Below are 13622 nucleotides of genomic sequence, written 5' to 3'. Positions count from 1 at the left end.
CAGGAAGCATTACTTACCTAGCTGTGGCATATTGGAAAGAGCCACATACCCAGGATGGTGAATAATTGTAATGTTAAAAGTTGCCTTCAGAGCTGGCTCATCAAAACAGGGGAAAACATTCCTGGCATATGTTGGTTCCATTTGGGATGCAATCAGGGCTCTGAAATACATTTGGGGGAATTTTTTTTTTCTTAGATCAATGGAAACAAATAGAGAGAGAGAGAGAGAGAGAGAGAGAGAGAGAGAGAGAGAGAGAGAGAGAGAGAGAGAGAGAGAGAGAGAGAGAAGAGAAGAGGGGTGGGGTATAACTAAACCTGGTATGTGAAAGAGCTTGCACTGTATTGTCTTTCTCACTGCCCTCTCTAAAACACACACACACACACACACACACACACACACACACACACACACACACACACTACAATTCCTACAGCATCTTAGGGTTCCTGTAAGACCTAAAATGAAAAAGGTCTCTTTAACTTTCAACCACAAAATAATTTTTGTCTCGTTGCATCATAAACCTTTAAACCGTTTATAAGCCGAACAGGAACAAACATAAACACGGAATGTCAGAACTCCAGTCTTTGGGAAAAGAGGATGGCTTCTTTGAGAATCGTCTGCTGCTTTCACTGACACCAAAGGGCGCGCCAGTCTGAAGAATGTCTATGTTTTTTTTGTTCTTTTTTTCCCCCTCTTTCTCAAATGTTCCCTCTTCCTTCTAATTGAAAACTTACAGTTCTATTTTGGACCCGGCTGGGGGTAAACCGTATGGGTACACCCCAACTGAACACGATGTCCTTCAGTTACGGATAGATTCACCACATTCGCCACATCCCTGCTGTGGCTTCTCCTGCTTCCATGGAAAAATACACAGACTAACATACTGCCATGATGTGCTGGAGATTTATAGCGAAAGCTTAGGGACAAACCCTATGACATCAGGTTGTCGCCGTCCCCCACCCCCTCCAGCACATCCTGCCTGAGTGTCCTGAAGAGCATGGCTCTCGGCCAACAGCTTTCTCCTTAATCTTGTTATTCCATTTGCCAAGACGAAGCGACCTGGGAACCTGGCTGCAGAGGACAATAGTGAGTGTGGACTTCCCTTTCCACTGAGGTCCTGGGCTTACCATCTGTCATCTGTTGACTCTTGCTTCAGGCCCAATTCATAGATAAATAAAGTCAAAACCAACACAAACATCTTGAGAAGACCTGTCACACTTTTTCACCTCTGCAAATCCCTTACACTGCAAAAGAGCCTCTTTGCCTACATTTAAAAAAAAAAAATTGCTCATCTCAAGGAGGGACACTCAAGTAGTTGGGACATTCAGAAATGTCACAGACAGCCCGTCGGAGGTGTCTAACCTTTGCTGTGACAAAGCTGTAATTTGCCACCAGCCTGTTTTGCTCATTTCCCTCATTCTATTATTGCCTGGCTTGTGCAGGCTGGAAGGAAGCCTGTGGTCCCACAGTAGCCAATTTGGCTACAAGACCTGGCTATTCTGCTACCAACCGAGCCATTCTGAAAAAGTCACAGTTTGAGCTTCCGTTCTCGATGTGGAAAACGTGACACTCTTCTTTGTGTTGCTACTTGAGCACACACACAGTCTTTCATGTGTTATTAGTGAACACCTAAATGACAAACCACCTGTGAGCCCTCCCTCTTCCAGCCTGACCAGCCATGCACGTGCAATCCTAACGAAGCTTAGAAGAGACCCAGGAGTCCTAAGTTAACCGTGGGTTGATCATCATCAACAGGTAACACGTAAATAGGTGAGTTAACAGGTGGGTTGATCATCATTAGTGGTAAACGCAGTTCCAAAGTTGCCAAAATTATACCTGACCACAAATGAATACAAAATCATCTTTCCCCGATTACAAACTGCCAGCAGCTAGTTTTTTTTTTTTTCATTTTATTTATGGTCATTTACAATAGAACACATCTTTGCAGCAGTTGAATAAGCAGTTGCTCAGCATTGGGGCTGCTATAAAGTATAGGCAGCTTTACTAATATATACAATATATTAGTGATACACACACAACCACACACACATACACACACACACACACACACACACACACACACACACACACATGCAGTGTGCATTACAGTCAAAAATGGCCTGTTTTATGACTGGGGTTGCTGTGTCTGAGAGGAGAGACAATAAACCAAGATTGCATGTTCATTTTCAGTCACCTGAGTTCTCCACTAAGATAAGCAGAATTTTAAAAAAAAAATTAAAGTCATGTAACGTTAAGAAAGGTGTTTAATGTCATTAGACACCTTTTCTGTAGAATGTGTGGGTGGAGCGAGATGATCTGAATGGCCACTGAGATCTCTAAAACCATAATTCTGAGTGAGGGGGTAAAAAAAACACACCTAGCAAAGTGTAGACAAAGCCTATGAGGGGGCCCTGATTGAGTCACCTAGAATTGGTAGGAGGCAACCCCTTAAGGGTTCATCCATGCTGCTTGGGAAGTCCATACCCCCTGAAACTGCAGAACATTCTGAACATATGGTGACATAGTAGTACCAAAGAGCATGCTGTAAAGTGAAAAGGCACATCTCACTACAGAGAACATCTTCAGATACCCAGGGAGCCAAATGCTGAACACAAGCCACAGAAAGGGAAGTCTGACAGCATCTCCTCCCTCTGACACAACTTCACAAAATTTATGAATCTCAAGTTGGCTGCAAGATGGGCAACAGGAAGAACATCACCACTTTAGCAAACCAAACACAGTAAACGCTTCCAAGTCGATGATTCAAGTCTCCTGAGAAGTGAAAGGAAAGGTCTTGCCCCATGTTTTCTGTAACTATTTCCCTACCTGGGGAAAAGTCACTACAATCCCCAGCCCTTTTGGCTCTTTAGCTTGGCTGCAAAGGCCAGAGGCAAGCAGCAGCCACATGATGTTGCTATGCCACATCTGGGAATCTCACAGCGAGTGTCTTTGCCTTCTCACTCTGCCTGTAGAGAGAGAAGCTGTCTAGCCTTCTGAACACAGGATGATCTACCATTCTCTCTTTCCTTCAAGTTTCACTGGAACATGCTATTATGGTGTCCGTTACGTCTCTGTTCAGAGCGGTCAGCTGGTGAAGGAATTGCTATAAGGGAATTTGCCTCCTAGTGGTTCAGTACTGTAGAATGTCTTTCCCATCCTCTTGTCTTGTTCTAGAATCATGGCCTCACCACTCTCTGGAACTATAAGGGATCTTCATGGACAACACCCACATCATGCAATGGGGAGTAAGTCTATTTCCATTGAAAAGAGATCAATTACATGCACTCTAAATCATTTCATTCCAAATTATTTTATAAACTCCATATGTCTACATCTCCTTTAATAAGTGCTAAATAACAGAGCTGGTCAGAGATTAAGTAAAATTCTTCAAGAGTTATGATACTCCACTCCTTAAATATTTTCATACAAAACACACCCAGAAATCAAAACGTTTAGTAGAGCCAGATGTTCAACCACTGGACTGTGGTTCAAGGATTGTCCCATGAATCATGTTTGTTTATTACTTGTTGTAAGAGGATCTGAAAACTATAGTTTTTACCAGGCAGCAAAATATAATAGCTGCAAAATTCCAAAGAAGGATGCCAAATTAGGTTAGGAAGTTCTTCAAAGCAAATGGCCTTGGGATTCAGAAGGCTCCTCTCTGGGCAGCTCAGATGTAAGAGGGTTCAGGAGAGCCAGGGAGTGAAGACAAGCCAGAGAAGAGACGTCTTAGCAGGCAGTGGGTGTTTTTTTTTTTTTTTTAACCAAGTCTCACTTGCTGTTAGGGAGCTGGAAGGAGGCACCTAGCTCTACCCTTGGGCTAGGGGAGAGGAGAGTCTCGGAAAGCAGCATGAATATTCCTTAAATCTGAAAGATAAAAGGCTGATGCTCATTCACCCTGAATGTAGCTGAAACTGACCCAGAGCCTGGGCTCTGCTCCCACCCACTGGGGACCTAAGAGGCGACTGCACAGCTGCCTGCTTTGGAGGCAGAGCCGGAAGAATGCTGCTGCCTCCAGATCCATGGCAATCCTAGGCAAGGGAAGGATGAGAGCCCTCAGTAGAACTTCGGAGCCCAAGACACTGGGAACCATAGAGGGTACTTCCTTGGATCCTGCCCAGTAGGGCCACCTGGAAAAGGATGAAGCAGCTTAAAGACACCTTACCCAATTCCTGGACCGAGGAACCAGTGAAGTGACCACTCAAGCAGAGCAATCAGGTAGTCTCCAGCTGAGCCAAGGGATGGCTAGGAGAAAGACAAATGACAAGAAAGCTAGGAAGTGTCAAAGGAGACACATGTGCTAGGAAAATGAGGCATCTGTTAGGCTAGAGTGAGCGAACAACAAGAAGACTAGTTCCAGTAAGATGTACATACTTGTAGCTGAAGTTTTCCTGCCCAGCTCCCACAGCCCTGCAGCCACCAGGACCCAAGTAAACACACAGAGGCTTATATTAATTAAAACGGCTCAGCCATTAGCTCAGGCTAACTATTGACTAGCTCTTACACTTAAATTAAACCATAATTCTTATTTATGTTTAGCCACGTGGCTTGGTGCCTTTTCTCAGTTCTGCCTTCACATCTTGCTTTCTGTGTGTCTGGCTGGCGACTCCTCACTCTTCCCAGAATTCTCTTCTCTGCTTGTCCCGCCTATACTTCCTGCCTGGCTACTGGCCAATCAGCACTTTATATATATTAACCAATCAGAGCAACACATTCACAGCATACAGAGTGATATCCACAGCATATACTATGTAACCTCTTCTTCCGGTGCCTGTCTCACCAGAGTCCTGTGATGTTGGACCAGCAGCTATTGAGATGGTCAAGGAGGAATGGAAGCGTAAAATCAAGAGATGATAATTGCACCTGCCCTACTGCAGGTCCTGGAGCTGGGAGGAAGGATGCAGGGTCAGAGGGGAGATTCAACAGCAAACATGTCTACTATTGTAGTAAGGTTTTCTTGGTTTTGCCTCTCACTATACTTATGACTTAGTGATTGTCAATCATCTGCCACTTAGAGCCAGAGGGGTGGAGGATACCACAAGGACATGGCCCAGAGAATTGACTAACTCAGGCTCACAGGGGCTCACAGAGACTGAAGTGACAATCACGGAACCTGTATGGGTCTGAGCTAGGTCCTCTGCATATACATTATGCTTGTGTAGCTTGGTGTTCTTGTGGGACTCCTAATAGTGAAAGTGAGGGTGTCTATGACTCTGCCTACTCTTGGGACCCTCTTCCTCCTACGAGCTTGCCTCATCCAGCCTTGACATGAGGGTTTGTGCCTAGATTTATTGTAACTTGTCATGCCGTATTTGGTTGATATCCCTGGAACGACTGCTCTTTTCTGAAGGGAAATGGAGTGAGAGTGGATCTGGAGGAGAGAGGAGGTGCGAGGGGGTAGGGTGGGGTGGACAGCAGTCAGGATGCAATATATGAGAAAAGAATAAGTAATTAAAAAAAGAATAAACACAGAACTATATGAGCTTCATGAGGGGAAAAGTTAGAAACGTAACTCTACACGTTAAACAGTAAAGAACAGTGGAGAAATCAAAGCTGTTTTTACTGCATGGAGGTATTCATGATATGCTAGTCACATTTCTTTTCAAAGGATATGGGAGGGCTAGCAAAATCACCTCCCAGAGAAACTATTTGTCACACAAAATATGAGTTCAACACCTACCCCAGCAATGAAATTGCCTCTTCCCTCCACATCAACACCGTGTGCCTGGGCACTACAGGTCACTGACCTTGTTTTGGGACATGCAAATTCTTTCCCAGCATTGCTCGGTTTTCTGTTTTGAGGGTTTGTCATACTGTGTCAGATTTCTTAGTGTAAAAAGGCAGCTTCGAGGAAGTCTTTGAAAACCCTGTTCCCGCTGCCTGATTTTGATCATGATACTGTCTCCTTTATTTGTTCTCAATAAAGATTGGAATTTTCTGCGAATCATCTGTACTTCCTTCCCTGGAGCTTTCTCATTTCCTCTCTCTAATTTCCTCCCAGCTACTTCTTATCTTTTATCAGGTGAATACCATGATCAGAATCAAGAATATTCCTAAGAATTCAAGAGTATGGTTGTATGTTTGTTATAATTAAATTAAAAAGTGGGAGCCAGTGAGGTGGCTCTGTAGGTTAAGACACCAGCTGCTGAGTCAGATGACGTATGTTTGGTCCCCAGGACCCATACATGGAAGGAGAAAGCCAACTCCCAAAAGTTGTCTCCTGAGCATCATACACACAAATGCATGCATGGAGTAAATAAATGTAATTTTTAAAAACTTTAAACAGCTTTAAAGTACAAAAGAACTTGTGAAAGCCAGACATCTTAATTTACCAATGTGATTCTTGTTCCCTGGGAACTTAGAACAGGTTAAGTGATACCAGAATCTATAATTTTCCTTCCATATTCTCAAAGTATGAGATAATTGGGGCTAAATATAGTAAAGCACGTTTATGAATAAAACATTTCTTTTTTTGTTTTGTTTTGTTTTGTTTTTTGTTTTTCGAGACAGGGTTTCTCTGTGTAGCTTTGCACCTTTCCTGGAACTCGCTTTGTAGACCAGGCTAGCCTCAAACTCACAGAGATTCGCCTGCCTCTGCCTCCCGAGTGCTGGGATTAAAGGCGTGTGCCTCCACCGCCTGGCTCGAATAAAACATTTCTAGGGGGCTGGAGAGGTGGCTCAGTGGTTAAGAGCACTGGTTGTTCTTCCAGAGGTCCTGAGTTCAATTCCCAGCAACCACATGGTGGCTCACAACCATCTGTAACAAGAACTGGCTTGCAGGCATGCATGCAGACAGAGTACTGCATACATAATAAATAAACAAAATCTATAAAAAAATTCTAAAGGTAATTAATTTTTTTGAGACAGGGTCTCATTATGTAGCCCTGGCTGGCCTCGAACCCACAGAGATCTGCCTTCCTCTGCCTCCCGAGTGCTGGGATTAAAGGATGTACCATCACACTTAGCTCTGAAAGCTGATTGAAGAAGGCTTAAATAAATGGAACACTTAGGAAGAGAGAGTGTCTGCTGGGTAGTGAACTAAAGAGACCCTATTGTAAAAAAAAAAAAAAAAAAAAGTTGTAGAGTTGATCTCAGCCAGCTTAAAAACAAGGCTCAAAAAGTCCAAAGGGACCATCAAGTAACTCCAGGGTCTATCTGAGTGAGATAAATACAGCAAAAAGCCAGTACCCTTATTTGAACGGCTAAGAGAGAAAGGCCTGCCAATAACAAGTGTTGGCAAAGATATGGAACACTAGAATTCTCGGATACTATTGATGAAAATAGCAAGTGTTCAAATGCCTTGGAAAATAACTTCTTATATTCTTCAAACATCTGCCTAACATGTAATCCAGCCATTCTACCCTTGATATAGTATTTACTCAGAAGAAGTGAATTTACATAAAGATTTGTATGTGGATATTTCTGGAAGAGTTCTTTATAATAGCCACACACTGGAAATAATGTAACTATAAGTGTGTTTGAGAACAAATGGAAACTCGTTTTTTAATATTACGATATGTAGGTTAAAAGTAAAAGGACAGTAAAAGATACATCGTGGAAACATCAGGCATTATAAAGCTGGGGTAGGACGAACTGGAGAAGGCTGGTGTAGAATGTGCCCTGGCCTGGACAGGCTTTCAGACACTGCTGTGGGCAGTTCAAGGAGGTGCTGACATGTTTGTTTGTGTGTTTGTTTTTCAAAACACAGTTTCTCTGTGTAACAACTCTGGCTATCCTGAAACTTGCTTTGTAGACCAGGCTAGACTCTAACTCACAGAGATACACCTGCCTTTGCCTCCTGAGTGTTGGGATTAAAAGCAGAGCAGACATTTCTGTTATTTATGCTACAACAGAAGGAGGTGACCACAAGCAGTTGGTATTATTTTAAACATTATTTTCCTCGGTGCACACCTGTAATCCCAGTGCTTGGAAAGGTGATACAGGAGGATAGTGATCTGAAGGCCAACCTGGATTGGACAGCAAGAGCCTGTCTCAAAACAAAATTTAAAAAATAGGTATATTTCACAGTTAGACACAACCTTCTGGCATCCATCCTCGCCTTACACGGGTCTTGCAAACTGTCAGTGCAGATGTAGCTACAAAGACTGTCATAACAAATATTGTCACAGTATCCCCCTACTGAAGTTACTTCAGGGGCTTCTGCTGGTCTACACAAGGGGTTAGTGATACAAATAAGGGTTTAGAGGGTGGAGCAATGTCATCTTCAAGGAGCAGAAATGGATTCCCAGTGCTGTTCTACTAGAGGGACTAACTTTACCTGCAGAAACCTACGTCATAAAGGGTTTTACTTCTTTAAATGGCCAGAGTCAAGTTGTACTTATTCTGTAGGTTAGAATGTTTTGTTGACTCGTGGAGTACATACCAAAACAAACAAACAAACAAAAAAACAGACTTTTTATGACGAAGCCACCATCGCCAAGTGAACCAATGTCCTTGCATATAGGAACATAATAGAGGTCCTCTGCGATGGGTTCTGAAGGTCAACAGCACGTGTACAAAGCAGAGTTGGGAGCATGATTGTTTTATGGAGTTCTCAATAACTGCTTAGAAGCTATGATGAAACAGAATGTTGTAACTCAGTCGTTTGTGCTGGGTGGTGAGGTGCTGGTAGACTGTCACCAAAATTTACTTTTCGGAACTCAGAGTTGCAAAACAAACTGTCTGAAACCAACTGAATCTATATTTTCACTCCTGACACAGGAAAAAAGTGCAAGCTCATCAATTAGAGGATCTTCGTTGTTACTGTGTAAATCAATCTTGTTCCGGGGAAAAGTCAACCCCAAACCCAAACTTCTTTTCAAGGACTTACCAGTTCTTTAGGATAAGAAATCTAAGCTGCATCTTTCTGCTCTCAGATGTCATGGTGAAAAGGGAAAAGAAAGAGGAGAATTCTCGACAAGAGAAGAGTTCTCATACTGACCAGATTGGTGTGACTGGATTCTCTGGACCCATGTGATGTGTGTTCCATTCCTTCACAATAATCAAGGCTCCAAGCCTTCCTCCCTACAGTTTAGGCACTCACCAACCTCACTGTTCAGTAACCTCTTAACACAAAGGTAAGACATTACAGCTGGATCATTATTCAAAATCAACCAATATAATATGATATATTAAAAGGCTAAAGAAGAAAAATCATATGATCACAAAAAATTAAGTAGAAAAAGCATTTCAAAAAATTAACAACCATTCATACAAAAAAATTATCAGACAAAAATTGGAACAGAACAGAATGTCCTCAACTTAAAACTTACATAAATATTTATACCATCTGGTGAAACTAAAACCCCACCCCCACTCCCTGAAAACTCCCGGATCTCCAGCTCTTGTGTTCTCCGACCTGGCAGCCATCTTAGACTCCTATGTAGCAGAACTTGGCAGTTTCCATGTCTGGATCACAAGGAGCCTACCCCTAAAAAGGATTGAGCTGACCCACCTCCGGCAGGCACCACACCTCATGTTGTGTGTCAGTCACTGATAGGTCTCGCCTGTCACCTCTCATTGTCACAATGTTCTAAAGCTGACTGCTAATTTTGTCTACTGCAGGAATCCAGGAACAGACTCAGGGAGGTGCAGTGATGCCGCTCAGTCAGCACAGCTCATTTTCAACCCCAGGGCCTGGTCAGCTCCCTGGTCAGTTCACTGTGTGCCACCAGCCATCATCATGTCCAGGTTCCCTGTGACCCTGACTTTAAGCATCTTTTTTGTCCAGAAGCAGAAGAAGAACAACTTGCTGGTGATAGCTCTTCAGAAACCCCAGTTCTAGAACTCTTTCTGGGCTTTCATGTTCTGAAAACCTGGCTCCCCTTGAGTGGCACAATAGGAAAATGGGCAGGGACTCTTGTCTTCCAGGTTAGCTTGTCTGGACATAGCCCCACAGGACAGAGAAGGACCCGGGACACAAGCCAAGATTTGTGGACAGTAGAAACCTCTGCCAGGTGTGCCCTGCGTTCCACCTCTTTCCTCTGCAGGACTAAGGCACAGTTGTGTCAAGTCATTTTCAGTCCAGCAGAACTTGGTTCACACATCGTTCTTAAGGGACAATGTCAAGTTGTTTTTCAAGAATTAATGCACTGAAAATGGAAAACCAAACACATCTCGCTTTCAAAGTTAAAACCGCATATCCACTGAGGCAACTCATTAAATTTATTTAAGACCTTTGAAACTTTGGGGGGGGGGAAGTGTGAGAGGAGGTATTTCGGCATAGTTCCTGTGCCCACCATCTAAGAACATTGCTGTGGGCCGCAGGAATATATCATAAGAACTCAGCTGGTTATGGCAAAGTCACTACCTGGAGGGATCAGGGAATTCCTCCAGAGGAAGCCAAATCCCAAAGAGTTTTTGGTGTTACTTGGCTTGTTATATATCAGCTGTATTCTGTTATGAAAATCATGTGTGCCTTCATAGTTTTCCCAATTGACTTTTCCCTAAGAAGGGCTAACAGTGTAGACTGATCACTCTCTGGACATACACATTCCAGGTATTTGGAGAACAGCCTCAGGAAAGGCTTTCTCTGGAATCAGATTATCTCCCTTGGTCACTTTCAAGAACTACAGGAAACACCACCCAGGTGGGCGCCCATTGTTAGTCCCAGGTGGACTAACAATGATAACAGCCCACATGCAAGTTTCCTGACTTACGGTAAATTCCACAAGGAGACACCGCCTAGGAGAGGTGGACGTTAAGTAATAGCTTTACACAATCTAGCTCGGACCCTCCCTTTATATACCGAGAGACTTCCAGGGTACTAGGGGAGAAGAGAGAAGAGAATGGAAGAACTAGATGGGTAAGAACTTGAGAGGAATGAACTGAGATGGGGAAGAACTAGATTGAAGCACTAGAAGAGAGGACAAGAGGAATGAGATGGAAGATGAGGAAGAGCCAGATGGGGAAGAACAAGATGAGGAAGAGCCAGATGAGAGAGAAGGAGACGGAAGAGGAGCTGACAGGAGAAAGAACTAGATAGATGAGAACCTAGAAGGGACAGAACTAGATGAAGGAATTAAGATAGAACATAGAGGGGATCGCAGACAAGTGTAGAGAGAAATCAGGCTAAAGATGACCTAAATATGAGAGCAGAATATAAGCTTGTAACTGTCACAGAATAATAAAGTATATGGACTAAGGAGTTTCGTGTACATAGATTCATTTCTTCCCATTAAAGATTAATTATCAGCTGGTTGTTGATTCTTCCCGGACCCTGGGAGGGGACTATCGAGGGGCTGGACCCCCATAGTCCCCGATAGAACATTTTCTCTAATAATGGGCAAAGTGCACAAAGTTGTGTTGCAAGTGATCCTCCAATAGGTTGATGGAGGAAGTTATCATCCAGTGTTTATAACATTGGCAGGGTTTCAGGAGTGTGACCTCAGAGCACCGTGAGAGAAGATTCTTGAGGAGTGGAGAACACGCCCCCTGTCAAGAGACATTGTTGCAAATGAGTGTAAGAAGAACATATGGGCAGTTATGTGGCTCAAAAATCCCAGCAGAGGAATTCCAGAAGTGCCAGGCTCTGAAGCTCGGCAGAACTTGCCAGACGCCACAGATTGCCAGCAAAACAGAGATGAGGGCCCTGGTAGCAGTGGGGCAGATAGATTAATTGTTATTCTGAAGTTTTTGGGTTTTTTGTTTGTTTGTTTGTTTCTTGTTTTTACGAAACTTTAGTAAAACAACAACAAACCAACAGAAAAGGCTATGGAACAAACATCCCTGCTATATCTGTTTGTGGACCACAGCCATCTGGGTCAGATGGAGCAAGGCAGAGCAGAGCTTAGTGCCCAGTGCTCTGTGAGCAGAGCATCTTAGACCAAAGAAGGATGCTTCTAGCTTATCGAGCTCTAAGGCCAGAAGCACTGGCAGGTTCTGATCCCTTCGGTGGGGCGTGGGTTCAAACAGCTGTGCTTCTAGGAAGTTCTTAAGTATTAACAGTTGTTGGTCAAAGTACTAATCCTGAAGAAGGGAAGAATTTGTTTAGTGAGCTGGAATTTTCTGAGTAGAGAAAGGCTCTCTTAAAACAACAAGAAAAAAAAAACAACAACGATAAACTCGGGAGGTGAAAACAACCTCAAAGCGGACAAGTTGGATGGGCAGAAGTAGGGCTGAAAAGTAACAAGAGGAGGAACCTGGATCTCACTCAACATCTTTCCTCCTAGCAGAGTTTCAGAGGAGGGGAAAGAAGGAAGCCTTCGCCTTTGGCTCTAGGAGAGGAGAAAATGTCTTTCTTTGGGGCAGAAGATGCATCACACAGATGAACACTGCTGGGTGGGGATGCATGCGGGACTGGGCTACAAGCCCTTACCTGTGCTCACCCTGGTCGGTGTAGAAGTTCAGGAAGAGCCCCTCTGAGGTGTCCTGAAGCACTTGGCCAGAGAAGCCGAGGTTCAGCTCATATCTGCTACCTGGATGCAAGGCCTGGCCCAGATCCAGCACCATGTAGTGCATGTCCAGCGCGAACCACACATTATCCACTGGCACACGGCCTACAGTGGCGTCCCTAGTATCCAGGGCGAGGGGACCCCACACTTCCACTTGCTTGTAATTCAGAAAGAAGCTGTGCAGCAGCAATCTCGAGGTGGCCACTGTGCAGCGGACAGTGATGTTCACGCGACCCGTGAAGGTCAAACTCGGCGTGGACAGGTCATCCGGCCGTAGCCGGGGCCACAGCTCCAGATCATAGTGAAGCGGGACAAGCCAGGGCGGCAGGCGCAGATGGTCCCAGGGCCCCGATGGAGGTCGCCAGTCTTGTGAGGTGGTGGCCAACGCTGGCTCAGGTGCAGTCTCTGGTGTCCGAGTTGGTGGCCCCTGTTCCTGTCCGCCGGGAAGGGATAATGCGGTGCCTTTCACACCGGGGCTATGCTGCTCTGAAGGCTGGACGCGTGCGCATTTGCCATACAGGGCAGCCAGAGCCACCAGCACCATCAAGAGCGCGGCCGTCAGCCCGGCCAGCAGGAGGGCCACCCCGCGGCTCACATAGATGCCGGAGCTGGAAGAGGAGCTCATGGTAGGAGTCTGGGGTGGGCGAGATAGGAGACTAGAGACCGTGAAAGCGGGTCAAACCCAGGACGGGATGCGTAGCGGTGGGACCCCTGCCCAGTCCCTCCTCTCTTGTACTGTCCCTCCTCCTCCAGGAGCCTGGGAAGAAGGCATCTGGGACCATGGTTTTCCCCTCCCCTAACCAGATCCAGATCCCTGCCTACCTACCCCCGCCCCACCAGAGACGAGGAGGAAGGGCGGACCCCTCACCCCAGGGCGCGCTCCCCTTTGGTCCTTGCGGGGAGGCACCATCAAACCAACCCATCTGGACGTCATCGATGGGTTTTTTTGGATTAGGGAACTGGCTGGAGTGTGTGTGAGCTGTGACTAGCAGGTGAAGGAAAAAGTCAGGTTCTGAGTGAGGGGGTTGTAGGGGGTTTTGATGACATTCTCGGAACTGCAAAGAGCGACCACGCCACAGTAACATCTGAACCAAAGCTGATGTCTCCAAGTCGCTACTAGCTTAAGTAGCGTACGCACCCGGCTCAGACAGCAAGCGTAAGCTTGGAAGTTTTGCTGAATTGGGGGACCAAAATCAAAGCAAATCAGACAAACAAAACTAGGGAGCAGGG

The 13622-nt window shown here is 45.0% G+C and overlaps 1 protein-coding gene across 1 annotated transcript in view; it reads right to left on the bottom strand.

The window, feature by feature from the left end:
* Lvrn (laeverin) overlaps nucleotides 1-13129 on the bottom strand; it is a 62996-nt gene extending 49867 nt beyond the window's left edge. Inside the window, exons 1-2 of the mRNA XM_006977656.4 lie at nucleotides 12317-13129; nucleotides 18-160 (exon numbers count right to left, since the gene is read on the bottom strand). Of these exons, the coding sequence (XP_006977718.2) occupies nucleotides 18-160; nucleotides 12317-13017 (844 nt within the window). The 5' untranslated portion in view covers nucleotides 13018-13129. The remainder of the gene's footprint in view (nucleotides 1-17; nucleotides 161-12316) is intronic.
* Nucleotides 13130-13622: the final 493 nt, after the last annotated feature.

This window comes from Peromyscus maniculatus, chromosome 19 (genome assembly GCF_049852395.1).
Source record: "Peromyscus maniculatus bairdii isolate BWxNUB_F1_BW_parent chromosome 19, HU_Pman_BW_mat_3.1, whole genome shotgun sequence".
In the NCBI taxonomy this organism is placed as follows: domain Eukaryota; kingdom Metazoa; phylum Chordata; class Mammalia; order Rodentia; family Cricetidae; genus Peromyscus; species Peromyscus maniculatus.
Note: the sequence above shows the minus strand (reverse complement) of the source record. Positions and strands in the feature narration are given on the sequence as shown.